The sequence below is a fragment of the Periplaneta americana genome, chromosome 4 (genome assembly GCF_040183065.1).
Source record: "Periplaneta americana isolate PAMFEO1 chromosome 4, P.americana_PAMFEO1_priV1, whole genome shotgun sequence".
NCBI lineage: Eukaryota > Metazoa > Arthropoda > Insecta > Blattodea > Blattidae > Periplaneta > Periplaneta americana.
Genome location: NC_091120.1, coordinates 123,182,758 through 123,201,817, shown reverse-complemented (window position 1 = coordinate 123,201,817; position 19,060 = coordinate 123,182,758). Strand labels below are relative to the sequence as shown.

The window sequence follows — 19,060 nt, the reverse complement described above, 5'->3', positions numbered from 1 at the left end:
TATTTCAGTCAGTTCAGATATGTAACATTTTATTAAATAGTGATACTGCTGGTGAAATTAGGTTAGGTTTTGTACAGTACATAACTGATCCATTAATTTATATAGTTAGATTAGGTTCTGTACATATCTTTTTCATTAATTTATGTCGCTAAGTTAGATTTTGTATGTATCCGTTCCACTGATTTATACAGTTCGGTTAGATTTTGTAGCCTACATATCTTCTATTAGTTTATATAATTAGGTTAAGTTTTATATATATATATATATATATATATATATATATATATATATATATATATATATATATATATATATATATATATATATATATATAATCATTAAATTTATATCGTTAGGTTAGGTTTTATACGTATCTGCTTCATTGATATATCGTGTTATTTCCGTTATTTTCATTTTTGTCTTTTTCGTGAATAGAAGTAAAAAAAGAATGAGATGAACACATTACTACTGCTATTATTATTATTATTATTATTATTATTATTATTATTATTATTATTACTATTTTCTCTCTCTCGTTTCCATTATTGCCTGCTCTTCAGGAATATTTTGAATGCCAAATGTTTCTATAATGCAAAACAAAATAGGCCTAATAGTATGAGATCTCTTTTCATGGTGAGGTTATGACTGCACATGAACTAGAGACAGATGTATTGCTTACCGGCGTGAAAATATATATTACCGGTATCAAAACAGTAATGATTATATCAACATCAAGATAAATCTTATCTCAAAATACAGGTAGTCAACAAAAATCAAAATCATTTTAAACCCAATATAATTATGGAATCTGCTTAGAAGGCAGGCACGTGAGGTCTCTCAATGCTAATTTAAAATAATTATGCCTACATTAGATTGAAGTTAGTAGTTTAATATTATTTAAGTTAAAAAAATCGTTTTAGTAATAAAAAATAGGTTATACAGGCATATCTACCTACATATCACTTCATCGAATTGAGGTTATAGCCTAAATATACGAATGTTACTACAGAAATACCTAAACTATAATATTATAGGCTATATATTAATGCATGGTACATATCTGTAACATAGAATTTTAATGCAGTCAATAACTGTATTATTGGAGGCACTGGCAAATGTCTATTATTCGTTTTTGTCAACCAATCATCGAAAATATAAGCAGTCTCAATAAGTTTATCAAATCGGAACCGTTTTTTAAATTCTATATCATTATAAAACTCCACGGGATTGTCTTTAGGCCTATCTCTAATTTGTACATTGTCCACTAATTGTGCCAGCTCTTCCGCACGTTCTAATAATTCGACAACTTCCAAGACGTCCGCCATTTTTATACAAAGTGCCACTTTCGGCTCAAAGTGTGGTCGGAACTACACTTTCATCCAAAGTGTTCCTTTGCACCAAAGTGTCGACTGTGCAACGGAAAAGTGATACTTTGCGTCTTCCAAAGGACACTTTAATCGAAAGTGTCGACTATGAATACCAGCCTAAGCGCTTCACTCTCTCACCTTCTCTTCCCACATTCACCCCGGCTTGCTCAACCCTAGTCCTTCCCTCAAACCCCTTGCAGTGGTCGGAATCGCTGGGCCATGTTTAGCGAGCTCGATAATTGCATCCCATCTCTTCATCGGTCGGAGTCGCGGGCCATGTTTGCGAGCTCGATAGGTGAAGGTCCTTAGTTCGAGACTCCCTCTAACTCGCCCTAGTCGCCCCTTTTTCGAGCAAGTTTAGTTTCACCTCTTTCCAGATACTCCCGTTACACCTAACTTCTTATATCTCCCATCCTAGCTCTGTCAGCTCTCCAACTAGTCTCAATCAGAGGCACAGAAATATATATTTCAATATTAGAAATTTTTAACGACACTCCCGTTTCCCCTGCCCAAGACCGAGTAGAGGAACTAATTATTGAAATAAATATCTGTATCTGTAAGCAGAGTTTTTCCTTTCAACATCGCAACATTATCCCCACACACGTCGGCCTATCCTGTCTTGTCACTTCTGTTTCCCCTCTCAAAACCTTCGATTACAGCATTCAGCAGAGGGACATCAGCGGAGACCGGCGCACTACAATTGCCTAACATCGTTCCATCATCACCCCAATAAGCTTCGGCCCATCTTGTCCTGTCACTCCCATTTCCCCTCTCTACTGGAACTACAGCATTCAGCAGAGGGAACTCAGCAGAGACCGGCGCACGACAAAATAATCTCACATTCTTCAAGAATGCATGTTATAAATTTGAGTACTGTATCATAGACTCAAAAGATTGCTTTATCTGTTGTGAAAATTTTACTAAATAGACTTAACTTGTTCTCCTCATACAGTCTTCAAATGCTACTTCTGATGTTATTAAATGTCATTTCGGTTATAAGTTTTTCTAACTTATGCGTTATTTCTTCATACCCCATAAAAACATATAAATGAAGTTTTACTATTTACATAAAATTTCTAACAACAACGGACAAATCATGTGAAAATAAATAGTTAATTCTACGTGTAGAAATATACTAAGACAGCAGCTCCCAAAGTGTATTCCTGTGGATCCACCAACACTTATCAGGGAATCCACAGTTGGTAATATATATTTTGAAATAAATAACATATAATACTACATTTTTCTCTATGCGATTGTACATTACTGTGTGTGACTGTACTTGTGAAAGTTAGTATATCGGCAAGTGTAGATGACTAGATCTCACCCTTGCGTGAGCTGGTATTCAAGCTGTTGTAAAATACACGACTTTCTTTTTCAGTTAAGGTAGTCAATTCTATTGAAAAATGTTGTCTGCTTAGCAAGGGTGGCGAATTATTAGTTAGTTAGTTCTTATCTGCTTGGTGTGTGTGAATGTTTGCACTTCGTTTCTCTCGAGACCAACAGTGTAAGGATACTATTTCCTTATCCAACAACTGCTCTGAAGATGGCCACAACACATTGGTCGAAACGTCAGCCAATAACACCAAGACAACGAGGTAGAAGCCCTGAAGCTTATCCACAAACCATGTACACCAACCGCGGAAGCCTACGCGAACAGTGTAAGGATAAGTTTTTGTAAATATGCTCGGAGACTTAATGTCTTAATTGTAAAATAAATTTGATTGACAATGTTATGTAGTCAGCAATAAATTTTCGCACGTATTTTTAAAAAGAAACGAACTTTGTCCATTGTTCTGCACATGTTCTGCTTCTGCTACTTTTATTGTGAAGTCAGTTTTTATTCTTTCAGTACGAGCAGGCTTATGTGGTGTGTTCGTATTAAACTGTGTGTTAATAACCACGCATTTCTGATTCACAAACATAATAATATTAATTTAACATTACGAATAATTTTAATTTTCATATTATACAATGTCATTTCAATGGATCGGTGGCTAATAAAAGACAATAAAGATGACAGTTCTACAAATTCATAAACTAGTTGATCACCTTGTCATGTATCACACTCCAGTGCTGCTAATTTAAAAATGAGTGAATCAACCAAAAACCGAAAATATGATGAATCATATTTGGCTCTTGGATTTACATATATAGGCAATAAAATTGCTTCAGATGTCCTTTGTGTGCTATGTAACAAGTATTACATAACAGTTCTTTATTGCCTGCAAAACTGCATAAACATATGGAACAAACCACCCCAAAGTAAGAACAAGAACATACATTTTTTTCAACGTAAACTTGAAGGGTTAAAACATTGTCAGAATATGTTGGTGAAAATTGCGAAAATCGACAAAGAAAATTCTACAGAGGCATCATACCAGGTAAGTTATGAGACGAGGAAAAAACACCGTTCTTCACATTAGCAATTTGAAGGTATTTTTTTATAATGCATGAATTACTGAAAAAAATATATACAGTTTATAAATACTACCGGTACTGCATGTTTATGAACTCATGACTATGCATGGTAATTAATGTAATTGTTGATCTATTGTCGATGTTAAATACATACAGAATATAAATATGGAAGGATATTAAATTTATATTTATATTAAACTAGCGATTAAATTAATTTAATTTAATTTGAGGATCCATGAATCTTTTTTCGAGTCGAAAGGGATCCAAGATCAAAAAAGTTTCTATTTTATTAGATCTACAATTACTCCCTATTATTCACAGTATATTTCATTTTCTAATCCTTCAAATGGTGAGGCACTAATGTTTTTCCATTTGGTTGAACCCAAACCACATTGAAATTCGGCATTGAAAATTTCTTCTTTCTTCTTGATTATTTCTCATAATGAAGTAGTTGGCAAACCATGCCTTTTTGCCAAATGTGATAGTGTCATTTGAGGATTAACCTCGACATACCTTATTATTTTCACTTTACATCTGATAGTTAATTTCTTCTGTTTAGTAATACATAAACAGCATAAAAAAAAAAAAAAACTTGGAAACAGGATCCACACAACTCACGAGAACAAAGCAAGCAAAGCAATCACTCTGTGAAAGTGAAAGCAACGCAAAGCAACACCATAAAGAATGGTAAAGAATAACGCAGCCATGTGGTGCTGCATTACTATTGATTGAGATGCACTATTGAATATGTTGATACTATTGATTATTGTAAGTCGATTCGATATTTTGGACTTCATTATCACAAAACCCACTTGAAAAGTATTCTTTAAAAGCAGGAATTAATTACATTATTCTTATGGTAAACTGGCTCGAACTTAACAGATTATTCCTTAAAAATGGGAATTCCTTAAACACGGGAATGTTAAAACAGAGTTTCACTGTATTTATTTATAATTGACCCACCAATTCCTGACAGCTGTTCATCTTTCCGAACAATGATGACATGGGTATTTAATGAATGTAAGGTCTCAATTTAGCGGAAAGTAGTCAGTCTGTCTTTGTGTTACTTATGGTTTGTTAAAATTTAGATCAGCATATTTTTACATATGATGTAGGGCTGCCAGGTTTTCAGGCAGAAAATAGTAGAGATTTTGGAAATTATTGTCTAAATCACCCCAACACTACATTATTATCAACATTTTCTACCTTTTAGAGTGTAATGTTATGTTTAAATACATTTACATATAATTGCACTCAAAATATTTCTTTACAGTAACACTCAAAACACTATGTAATATTTACAATTTTATTTGCATTTATTTAATAATAATCTAACACTATCTTTCACAGATCTGAAAAAATCTTTATAAGGAAGGTTGAAATTCGTAACAATTTGTAATTCAGCTTTAGTGAGGTCAGCAGAACTATTGCTTTTGCATCTGTCAACCTGTTATTCATAAGTGAAAACACTTTCTCAGTGTGGACATTGGCTCCTGAAAGTAACAAACACTGCACATGTACCTCTTATGATACAAGGATGATACTGTGCAAGACAAAAGAAAGAAGGCAAGCAGTATAGCAACTTATTTTCGAAGATGAAACTTACGTCATGAAAGTTAACAAACATAGTGGGAAAAATAATAAACTGGAAGTGTTAAATGTGAATGAATCACAATCTTTAAGCAACATGGAAATTTTAGCAGAAAAACTTAATAAACAAAAAATTTTTTTATGAAATACAGGAGACTTGGCAACCCTAGTATGATGTTATGTGAAGCAGAGAATGAAGGATTGGTGGAGCAGAGAAAAATTCTCTCCGGCACCGGGATTCGAACCCGGGTTTTCAACTCTATGTGTTCACGCTTTATCCGGTGTGGCTCCACCTCTTAGTTTCCCTTTAGTGGCCAACCCTCATGCACTGCGTCACAGATGTGTGACCGTGACACAATGTCCAACACACTAATGTGCAGAGAGGTACATTCATTACAAGTGACTAATTGGCCGGGATCCAACGTAAAACTGAGAGGATTCAATCCGGCATTGGAATTGGAATCCAGTGTGGTTTAGTGGATAGAGCGTCAGCACGTAGAGCTGAAAACCCGGGTTCGAATCCTAGTGCCAGAGAGAATTTTTCTCTGCTCCACCAATCCTTCATAATATGATAATGCAGAATTCCTGCATGGAAATATCACATGTACTTCGGTACATTGCTATAATATGAAGCAGAGAAGTTATTGATGACAACCAAGCAGTGCAGGCCTGCTACAATAAGAGATTTTCTAGAACATTATATGTAAACTGAAGAAAGATTCAATTTGACATTCCAATTTCTTAAGTCCTTATCAATGTTAATAGGCGGAGTTATGGGGGGGGGGGATATGGGTGGGGCACTGCCCCCTCTTTTTTTTTTCTATTAACTCATATGTCAATCGGCCTGGGTAGCATAGACGGTATAGCACTGGCCTTCTGTGCTCGAGGTTGCAGGTTCGATCCTGACCCAGGTCAATGGCATTTAAGTGTGTTTAAATGCGACAGGTTCATGTCAGTAGATTTACTGGCATGTAAAAGAACTCCTGCAGGACAAAATTCTGGCACATCGGTGACGCCCATATAACCTCTGCAGATGCGAGTGTCGTTAAATAAACCATAATTTAATTTTTCATATGATGTCTTCAGGAAGATAAGCTTCATATAAAAAAGTTTCCATTAGCACTGTTACGTAGTTTTATTGATATATGCATGTGTTTCTATATGAGAGAGAAAAAGAGGGAGATTGTTTTAAGTTATGTCCTATTATAATAAATAGTAAACCTACAGTTCAAGCCTATACAACTCGGTCCGAAACATTGTGGATATGATGTGACACTGTAAGAAACATGCCCCCAGAAAATACCTTTATTAAATGATCATATTCCGATATACTATACCACAGTCAAGCTATAACAAGGGGAGGAGGTAAATGATGTCCCCCATAACCCTGTTATATGGGGATTCTATGGATTTGCTTTGCCCTCCAAGCAAACTGTTCTCTCTCTGCCTATGTCAATGTTGCTTAAATTCTAGATTTCCTATTCTAAATTGCCTATATTTTATTTTGATCAAATGAGATTCCTCCAGGTGTAATAATTGAAGTAGTAGTAGTAGTAATATATCCTTTCACTCCTTATGTGGAGCATAGGGCCTCGGTGAGAACCTTCCAATGGACATGATTTGCTGCCATAGCCTTCACTTCTCTCCAGACTTTCCCACCTCTTCATTAACCGTTCTTCTCCATGTCCCTCTTGGTCGCCCCACCTTCCTAGCTCCTTCGGGGTTCCATTTCAATGCTTGTCTTTCTATAGCCTAATTAGGTTTTCTCAGAGTATGTTCTATCCACCTCCATTTCCGTCCTTTAATTTGAATCTCTATTGGTTCTTCTTCTGTTAGTCTCCATAAATTTCGTTACTTATTATCATTGGCCAGTAGATATTTAAAATCTTCCTCAGACACCTATTCATAAAGGATTGCAACTTTATTATAATAAATTGTATTGTTTGACAGCCAGGTTTCAGATCCATATAACAGGACAGCTTTAACATTACTCCTGAAGATTTTCAATTTTGTGTGGTTAGAAATGTTTTTATTTCTCCAGACCAGATACAATTGAGTGAATATCGAATTTGCTTTCTTAATCCTGGATCTGATATCGTCAATGGCTCCTCCAGTTGTGGAGACTAGCTTCCCAGATAGTTACATGTTTCAACTTTTTCTATAATTTGATTTTCCATCATCAGAGGTCTCAGTGTTTTAGAATGTATGCATAATTCTTTAGATTTCTTTATATTTACTAAATGAAGTAAAATAGCATAATAACTACACTGATAAAGACATTTTTAAACAATTTTTAGACAGTGTTCTCAATTTATACTATTTAACAACATTCTCAAAAGTGTTTGAGAAAATTATGTATAATAGATATCATTATCTGGAGTCCAACGATAGGGTAAATTGGTCTGTTGGACAGTCGGGCATGTTGGACACTTTGTACTTTAATGTGTTGCCTCACCACTTGTGGGCACCACATTCTGCTAGAAGTCAATGACGGAAGTAGCCATGAGTGGCGCTACTTCCGTCATTGACTTCTAGCAGAATGTGGTGCCCACAAGTGGTGAGGTAACACATTAAAGTACAAAGTGTCCAACATGCCCAACGGTCCAACAGACCCTAATTTACCCTATATTAGTTTTAGAACAGTTTGAATTTAGAAAACAAAAATTGACAGAGAATGCTGCTTTTAGGTTGGTGGATGAAGTACTAAATTCTTTAAATTCGAAATTACATGTCGGTGAGATTTTTTGTGACGTGGCTAAAGCATTTGATTGTGTAGACCACAAAATGTTAGTAAAAAAAATTAAAGTTTTATGGTATTAAAGATGAGATGTTAGGTTGGTTTACATCTTACTTATCAAATAGAGTCATTCCATGTGAAATCGCACAAATTTAAACTCGAACTGACTTTCATGTCTCTGATTTAGATAAAACAAATTTTACACATTCTATGGATTAAAAAAATAAATACGTGTTTTATTATTGTTGTCTATATCGATTATTGTAGTAGATATATATTATCAAATATTCTGAAATAGTCTGCGCATCATTATTGTTAAACGTGATCATCTCCACTAATAATCATCACAGAGATTTGCTCTTTGTCTCAATTTGAAGGTGACAGTACATACTTTGTTCTTCGCATAATAATTAAAAAATACAAGTTTGTTAACTGTGTTTTAAAAAACATTTAAACATATAAAAATATGTTTCAATGGCAGCGGCTTACTTTAAAATTACAGAAAAAATCCTTAATACCTTGAAATTATTTTAACCACCCTTAGAAAAATCAGAATGCTACTCTGAGCCATTGAAGAATAATTAAATTAATCACCAAGCTACGCATCTTGAGTTCGCTGGCTGCATAAGTACTGTTGCAAGATGATGTGCAGGTGCAGCTCTGGATGAGAGTCGTGTGACCACTTTACACTGTTTTACGGTAAGAATATCACTCTTTCACGTAATTTATGTAATATAGTACTTTATTTAAATATTGGTTTTGTAAAATATACACTTGTAAGAATGATAACTACAGTTTACACAACACTGCACTTTTAAAACTAATCACTTACAACCAATTATATTGTGATGGCCACGTGAGGTTCGATCTCACGACCAGCAGAAGGAAGTGCAAGGTCAGCCGTATTTTGGCCAGCGCGGAGATTGCGCGCGCATCTACTTCCTGTGGCATATGCTGTGGCTTAGGGAGTAGAGTGGAGTGAGGAGAAAGTTCCAGAGAAGTCTGGATAGCCGTTATCTTCTAGATATCTGTCGACCGACCGCGAACTCTCCAGAAACTATGGCTTAGTTATAAATACAACGTGCAAGTGAACGCGAGTCAGTCAGTCAGTAAGCCAATGTGGTTACAGGCAGATTTGGACAGTAAGCGAGTTAGTCTTGTGTAGCAGTGAAGCCAGCTTCGAGACCAGAGCGCGACTTGAGTTGTGTCAGTAACTGTGGAGCCTGAAGCCCGGAGTTAGAGTGCAGTGGATCGCAGTTGGGGGACCTGAGTTCGAAGTTCAGCGGATCGTCTCTGAAGGTCTGGGGTTCGAGATTCTGTGAACGCGAGTGACTGAGCTAGAAGAACTAGCCAAGACAAACAAGCTGTGAACTGAGAACTGACAGTTCTGTGTTGTAAATAGTGCTTTGTGAATATTAGTTACGATTAACAGTTCATTGTTGTTCGTAATAGTCCAAATAATTGTCATTGTCGTTTGTGGAGTGCAATAACGAACGCTGTGTTGCTGTGCAGAGAGCAAATCCCATTGTTGACGGGAGTGAAATTAAATTGTAGAGAGTGAAGAGTTATTGTTGAGATAATAAAATTACATTGTTGTCTTCTAGTAATAAAAATTTACAATATTTAATGTCCACCACTTTATTCCCACTTTGAAGTGAATAGTTCTTTATTATGGCCTATGATTTTGTCAGTGGAACAAAAGAATGAAGTTGTAAGATACCTCGTACCACTTTTGCTTGTTAGTACCTTGAGTAGAAAATATGGCTATGTTATTTGTATTCACTAATGGTAAAAGTTTAAAAGGAATATTATAAATAATATTATTAATTCTATCAAGCATTAATTTAACATTTTCATGATGAACATAGACACAAACTGAGTGCATGCCACTTGTTCCAGGGAGTACATATTTCTTTGGTCTGAGTTTGAAAATTTTTGAAAACCCTATTTTGATATATGGATATTGCTCTTGAAACACAAAGTTTTCTTAAAATTACATAGTATTAATCTTTTCTGTTTGTGAACTCTCTTTCCATCTTCTTTAACTGAAACACAATTTTTTTTGTCAGCCATAACTCTCCTCACATCATCAGAATTATGAAACTGAACAACTTTCTCTACTATAAATGTTCCCAAACTTTTTCCCGATTTAGGATAAGGAGTAGCCAAAATTCCCTTTTCTGCTCCTACTTATTTAGAAATTCGTATCATGTGAGTGGTGATATTAAAATACTGTTGAATTTTACTGTAGGACCAACTTTTAAAAATTGTTAATATTTGTATTTTGAGATTTCTGCCGTCTTTTTCATGGAAGAAGCCTACCAGTTTCTGCATTAGATCGGAATTATTTGAATTTTCAGCTGAAGTTGAGTCTCCTGTGAAATGAAATATTTTCTGTTTAAGTGTATCTGTAGCTTTCTGCATTTTTTGTTTTGGATATTTTTTTGATAATTTTGTCTTCTTTATTGGCGATTTTCAATTATCACTAAGCTCTCACACATCTTCAATATATTATTTTTAAAGTTATTTCTTACTCGAAAGCAATCAGAAATCAGCGTAGTTCTAGGTATAATTATTTTTTTTTGCATTTTTAAAGTAAGCTGTTATAAAAAAAGCAATTGTTTAACAAGTGACCCTCTAAAACAACCCCATCAATAAATCAATTAATATAATATTTCATTTGTTCCCATTTCAAATGACACCAACACTCAACGTCTATGATGCACAGAATCTTAACAATGAGCATTTTCATACTCCGTTGCGCATGAATTTGTCATATAATTAAAAGAGTATAAATAGTAAAGTATTAAAGTATGATCCCAGAAAAATTACAGACCTCTTATTTTGATCTGCAGAACATATTTTAGAAGATTTAAGCAAATACTAAATGGTCACGTTTCGTATACAGGTGTTTGATTTGACGTGGAACGACTCACATTCACACAACACAACATGATACCTACTTCAAAAGATTTAGGAATTATTGTTAGATAAATTAAAGGGAAACTGATAAATGTTGAAGGGACATTACGTGCTTTTAGAACTAGAGGTTATCTGTTTATTTACGTATAGTAACACTGCACCACTGATAATGTGTTACTCCCTCTCGCTGCGGCTATTGCAGCTATATGCTCGACATGCGGTCTCACTCAATCCGAGCCTTCCGACCTGAACACGCCATCAGTAAATTATTTACACAGCGACTTCTTATTTGAATAGCATTCTAATACCAATGCAGTTCTACGTAAAACATTTCAAAGAATGTAATGATATTTTTTCCCCTTTTTACAAGTAGGCCCCTGATATATAAAAAGTATTTTAAAAATATAACCCCCTAAAAGGGGCCCATTTTATGTTTTGATTGAACACTAAAAATTAGTATATAATACTGCAATTATTGCACTTTAAAATGATATAAATACGGAATTTCTACGATTTATAGACTCTTCAGTATAACCATTTTCATAATACGTTGCACCCTAATTTACGGAAAAAGTAGCATTTAATAAATGACTAAATAATTGTGTCAGCCCGAAAAAATTACACATGGGATATTTAATTTAATCAATAGAATATATAAAAAAAATTTGGAGCAAATACGAAGTTGTCATGTTTCGTAGGTGTTCGAGTTGACATGGAATGACTCAATAGAAAACAAAAAGTAGAAATAAATATACCAAATAGTCATAAAGTTACTTATTCAGAATTTAGAAATATCAAACATGGAATGTCCTGCAACGTGGCATCGTGGTCTAAGGCATCCTGCCTAGGACTCGCATTACGGAATGCGCACTGGTTCGAGTCCTCATGGGGGAAGAAATTTTCCCATGAAATTTCGGCCAGTGTATGGGACCAGGGCCCACCCAGCATCATGATGCACTTGGGGCGCTACAATAGGTAGCGAAATCCAGTTACGCAAACCCGCTTAATGGCTGAGGGGCTCATAGTGCACGATACCTCCATTCTGGTTAGATGATCGTCCACCTCTGCTTCAGCATGTGGCCGTGAGGCCAGCAGCTGGCTGGTCGATCTTGGCCCTTCGTGGGCTGTAGCGCCACGGATTATTATTATTATTATTATTATTATTATTATTATTATTATTATTATTATTATTATTATTATTATTATTATTAAACATGGAGTTCCCCGGGGATCAATTTTAGGTCCATTGTTGTTTCTAGTTTATATTAATGATTTAGCCTTGACCATAAACAATTTATTCCATGTAATTTTATTTGCAGATGATACAAGTGTGATTATTTCAAGCAAACAATACGATCATTTTATAAACACTTAGTGCTTAATCTAATGAATGATTGGTTCCATGCAAATAAACTAGCACTTAATGTTGATAAAAACCAGTGCAGTCAAATTTAGTACACATAATACTGCTCAGGTTTCCTACAGTATTCGATTAAATGGAACTCGTCTCAAAGAATCTATAAGCACAAAGTTTCTTGGTTTAGAGTTGGATAATCACTTGAACTGGAAAACACACATAGAATGTATTACATCTAAATTGGGCTCTGCGTGTTACGGATTACTATCCCTATCTGCTCTTGGTGATATAAACATACTTAAAATGTCTTACTTTGCATACTTTCACTCTATAATGAAATATGGATTAATATTCTGGGGTAACTCGTCTGAAGCTAAACACATTTTTGTTTTACAAAAGAAAATATAAGAATAATGGCTGGTGTGCATAAAAGGACATCATGCAAAAATTTTTTCCAAAATTTAGAAATCTTGACCTTACCTTGTGAATACATTCTTTCCCTAATGATATATTAAAAACCAAGATACATTTAGTACTAATCAAGACATTCATAATTTTAATACAAGACATAAATCAGATCTTCATCTTCCCTATGTTAGTCACGGCCTACTTGATTGGAAGGCCACCGCGCTGTATGCAGCAACACTGCTTGGGGGCTCAGATTTGTGGCAGATTGGGAGATTGCTTACAGAAGTTATCACTGTCATCAGCAATATTAATGTTTACCTGAAGTAGCTATGTATGTAGAGATAATTTCACATACATAATTCTTTATCATTTCAGACATGTTGATATTTTAACGAAAGGTAAGTGTAGTTTAAATTGGTGGAACAAGGATCACCTGAGGATGAAAATCTTAGTATATTCGTTTGAGATGTCTGCCCTTGTGGCAAACCAGTGCTCGATATCTGTAAACAAATTTTATCTACCGTAACATACTAGGCCTACTCTAAAATTTAAAATGATCTTGCAAGTACTAGCAGCTCTGGCAAGAGGGGAAAATTAGAAACATTGTATAGAATTCCATGATATATTGCAGAACTCTTTCTTACTTACTTACAAATGGCTTTAAGGAACCCGGAGGTTCATTGCCACCCTTACATAAGCCTGCCATCGGTCCTTATCCTGTGCAAGATTAATCCAGTCTCTACCATCATATCCCACCTCCCTCAAATCTATTTTTATATTATCCTCCCATCTACGTCTCGACCACCCCAAAGTCATTTTCCCTCCAGCCTCCCAACTAACACTCTATATGCATTTCTGGATTCGCGCATACATACTACATGCCCTGCCCATCTCAAGCATATGGATTTAATATTCCCAATTATATTAAGTGAAAAATAAAATGCGTGCAGTTCTACATTGTGTAACTTTCTCCATTCTCCTGTAACTTCATTGCTATTATCCCCAAATAATTTCCTAAGCATCTTGCTCTTGAACATCCTTAACCTCTGTTCCTCTCTCAAAATGAGAGTTCAAGTTTCACAACCATATAGAACAACCAGTAATATAACTGTCTTATAAGTTCCAACTTTCAGGTTTCTGAGAGCAGACTGGATGACAAAAACTTCTCAATCAACCAAATAATAACAGATATTTTCCATATTTATTCTGCGTTTAATTTCCTCCTGGGTGTCATTTATATTTGTTACTGTTGCTCCAAGATATTTGAATTTTTTCACCTTTTCGAAGGAAAAATTTCCAATTTTTATATTTTCATTTCGTACAATATTCTGGTCACGAGACATGATCATATACTTTGTCTTTTCGGCATTTACTTTCAAACCTATCTCTTTACTTGCTTCAAGTAAAATTTCCGTGTTTTCTCTAATAGTTTGTGGATTTTCTCCTAACAAATTCAGGTCATCTGCATAGGCAAGCAGTTGATGTAACCTGTTAAATTATAAACCTTCTTTGTTATCCAGGACTCTTCTAATAACATATTCTAGAGCAAAGTTAAAAAGTAAAGGTGATAGCACAGTCTAGTATATACAGTCACGAAGCTTGAGTTGTGAGGGTGCTGGGAACAATAGACTGTGCCGGTACTATTTCGCATTCTCTGTAATGAGGCGATATTAGCGATCCTAGAGGTTAGCAACTATTTATGGATGCATATTTACTACGTAACTGAGCTTCATGACTGTATATATTAGACTGTGGTGATAGTGCATCTCCTTGCTTTAGCCTGCAGCCAATTGGAAAAGCATCAGACAGAAGCTGGCCTGTACGGTCTTTGCTGTACATTTCACTGAGTCATATTTTAATTAATGGAACTAGTTTCTTGGGAATACAAAATTCAATAAGAATATTATATAAAACTTCTCTCTTAACCGAGTCATATGCCTTTTTGAAATCTATGAATAACTGATGTACTGTACCTTTATACTCCCATTTTTTCTACAATATCTGTCGAATACAAAAAATCTGATCAATTATAGTCGACCTATTATGCCAAAAACCGTACTGATGATCCCCAACAATTTAATCTAAATAAGGAGTTAATCTTCTCAAAAGAATATTGGACAAAATTTTGTACAATGTCAACAAAAGCGATATTCCTCGAAAGTTACTGCAGTTTGTCTTTTCCCCTTTCATAAAGATAGGTACAATTGTGGACTCCTTCAATAGTTCTGGTACAATTTCTTTTTCCCAAATAGCAAATACAAGCTTATAAATTTCGTTAGATAATGCGCTTCCACCCTCTTGTATTAATTCTGCTGGAATTTGATTGATAGCTGGAGACTTGCACTGTTTCAGATTTTCTATCACAATTGAAACAAATTTTTTTTTGGTAGTGTATTATCAGGTATAATTAAGAAAGTCCTGCTCCTTGAAAAAAATACATTAATAATATAGTTATACCACAGTCTAGTATATACAGTCATGAAGCTTGGGTTGTTGAGGGTACTAGGAACAATAGACTGTGTTGGTACTTTTCACATTGTCTGTGATGAGGCGATAGTAGTGATCCTAGTGGTTAGCAACAATCTATGGATGCATATTCCCTACATATTGAGCTTCGTGACTGTATATACTAGGCTGTGGTTATATTTTATTCTATCTTAACTTTAAGAATAATTATAATTATCGAAGCATTTAAAATAAGCAATTAGTAATTTCTGAGGAAGATGTCAAAATAAGGACTTATGAAAACAGGAACCAAACAATTGACGATGACGACGACGATGATGATGATGATGATGATGATAATATGAAAAATATTAAGTAGAAATCAAATAATCATCACCTGGCTGCACAACATAACTAAAACACATTAACTTTAACAAGAACACTCAGTCACACACATCTATAATTTACATTGTAACATGCACTTATATAAGTTTATTTCTTACCTGGATAAGGTATGCGACCATATGTAACAAGTTCTGTGAGCAGAATCCCAAAAGACCATACATCTGACTTAATGGAGAATTTACTGTAGTTTGCAGCTTCAGGTGCCGTCCACTTGATAGGAAAACGGGCACCAACACGAGCCTCATATTCATCTTCCTATGGAATATAACATAGTCTTTCATTAATAACTACAATTTCTAGCAATATCTCTGAGGTTCTGGCAGTACATCTCACTCGACGATATGTACCAGAGAAAGAACAATAATTTTAGCATACATTTCAAGTCTGATTAGTGAACTATGTTACTAGTCAGCAATGTATGTAATGGAAAACTAAATTAAATTAAATTATGGTTTATTTAACGATGCTCTCAACTGCAAAGGTTACATCAGTGTCGCTGGTGTGCCGAAATTTTATCCCACAGGAATTCTTTTACATGCCAGTAAATCTACTATCATGAGCCTGTCGCATTTGAACTGTATGCGATGGAGGGGGAAAGGAACTGGCCACCCTAACCCATTAATCTCCTGGCTTAATTGCAGGCATACAGTGTGTGACAGTAAACTTAATTTTTTTACATCTTGATTACACAACTTTTAACACTGTATCACTTCGGAATATATATGGTAAGACTTTCCTGTGTTAAATTTCAATGTACCTCGTTTACATGTTTCGACCTATATATGGGTCATCAACACACATACACAACACTTCCAACCACCCCACACAATACAAACAAGCTGCATTCCGAACAATGGTACACAGACTACTCAACATACCAATGAACCAACAAGATTACAACGAAGAGCTAAACACAATCAAATACATAGCACAAGAAAACGGATACGACCCTAACATAATAGACAACATAATACGTAAGACAAAATATAATCACAAAAACATAAGAATACAACACAAACACAAGAACACAAAAAATACATCACACTAACATATGAAAACAAAAACACACACAAAATTGCAACCTCATTCAAGAAATTAAATTACAACATCGCATACAGAACAAATAACACTCTACAAAAACATCTCAACACACAAACAACACAAACAAATACAACCACACAGGCGTATACAAACTCAAATGTAATACCTGCAACAACTTCTACATAGGATATACAGGCAGGTCGTTTCAAAGACATTACAAAGAACACATCACAGCCATAACAAAATTACAAAACACCTCCACTTATGCAGAACACATCACAAATGTTAACCACACCCACAGAGACATCAACACAGACATGGAAATACTACACATCCAACCAAAAAGCCAGAAACTAAACACACTAGAACAATATTTTTTTAAATGGCATCCTGTTTAAAGATTTACATATTCTGAATCTCCATCAAATTTTAAGTATGAATTTCTTTCTTCGGAGTTAGTTGAAGTCCAGAACATATCAGGATAAACCAAAAAATATTGAAGACCTGAAGATATGAGATGGAATAGATCAGTCATGAAATTGTGAGAAAGACAATGGACTGTTTTTGTGATAGACTGGAACATTGTTTGGCTGTAATTGGGTCCCATTTTGAGCATTTGTTGTAAAGTTTGGATAGTGTTAGTGCTTTGTTTAGTTTTATGGCCTACTCAATATGATTTTACATATTTCTTTGTCTCAAGTTTGAGGTCCATAAAACAAGTTTAATAAATAGTTAAAAGATACGAAACAGGTGGGTGAATGGGTAAAATTTTTATGCATTCATACATAAAATTTAATGGAGATTCAGAATAAGTAAATCTTAAAATGGGGTGCCATTTAAAAAAATTAAGTTCAATGTCAAACCCTATATGCCTGAATAACTAACTTCTTCTAGAACACTGGTTATCATATTGTATGGTTTATATCCAAAAGCTTTAGTATAAAACTATTTTGTGTGTATATATATATATAAAATTAAAATTTAAAAAGTTATAAGTAATAAGTAATATAACCTGAGTACCGGGTCTTTCCCGAGGGTAAAAGGCAGTCAGAGTGTGGTGCCGACCACACCACCTCATTCTAGTGTCGAGGTCATGGAAAGCATGGGGCTCTACCTTCATGCCCGCCAAGTGCCTTCATGGCATGTTATGGGGATACCTTTACCATTTTACCTTTTATAAGTAATATTCCACACTTAATGAAAACACTATACAGTATCCTTATTATTCATTCTCCAATATTTTTCTATTGCCATCAATTCTGATTTTCCTTCTGCGTCGTAGCTGCATGGTCTAGGGTATCATGCCTTGGACTAGTGTTATGGAATGAGAGTTAGTTCGAGTCTTCATAGGGGAACAAATTCTCATGAAATCCAGTATATGGGCAGGCCCTATTTTATTAAAGATGCAACATTTTAGGTGGCACAAAAAAAATTACAGCAGGATTTTGAAACATATATTTTTTTTTATGGTAGGTACTTGACTGTTCATCATTCACCCATATGAAGACACAGAAGTCCAGTGCATAGAGTGTGCTGGATTCATAATCCTGTGGACCCGGGTTTGATTCTCAGCTTACTCCCGATTTATTTATTTATTTTTATTTTATTGGGTTATTTATGACGCTGTATCAACATCTAGGTTATTTAGCGTCTGAATGAAATGAAGGTGATAATGCCGGTGAAATGAGTCCAGGGTCCAGCACCGAAAGTTACCCAGCATTTGCTCGTATTGGGTTGAGGGAAAACCCCGGAAAAAACCTCAACCAGGTAACTTGCCCCGACCGGGAATCGAACCCAGGCCACCTGGTTTCGCGGCCAGACGCACTGACCGTTACTCCACAGGTGTGGACTCCCGATTTATGACATGTATTGGGAAAGCCTATAGCCCAAGTAACACAGGGATTTTCTCCAAATGCTCTGGTTCCCCTGTGACATCGCAACAAATCTACACAATTGTTTTCGTATTGGTGAATGACGAACAGTCAAGTACCCCCATCATTAAAAAAAAAAAAAATACTGTATATGTGTTCGTGCATATAAAAAGGGATCATTTGGCACCTTCTAGTTTCAGATGTAATCTTAAAAAAAAAAAACAGAGGCAGTATTCAAACTGGTTAATTATTTTTTATGCCTTTGGTATAATCACATCCTAAGCAATATACTATAAAAATATTAAAGTCCTGCATCAACTGGATCACACTCAAACCTGTGCTTTCGTGAGATCTTAGTTTCACTCGTGAACAAATGTATTAAGTGACGGGAGAGTTCCAATAATTTGTTGTCATTGTTTGAAATAACTCTTATTGTAAGAACACGTGACTGTTACCTCGAAACCCAGGGTTCACGTGGCGGTTGAGTAAAAGAGAG

The 19,060-nt window shown here is 35.1% G+C and overlaps 1 protein-coding gene across 1 annotated transcript in view; it reads right to left on the bottom strand.

Moving 5' to 3' along the window:
- Src42A (Tyrosine-protein kinase Src42A) overlaps positions 1 to 19,060 on the bottom strand; it is a 585,202-nt gene that overhangs the window by 8,259 nt on the left and 557,883 nt on the right. The window contains exon 7 of the mRNA XM_069823919.1: positions 15,751 to 15,907. Within this exon, the coding sequence (XP_069680020.1) occupies positions 15,751 to 15,907 (157 nt within the window). The remainder of the gene's footprint in view (positions 1 to 15,750; positions 15,908 to 19,060) is intronic.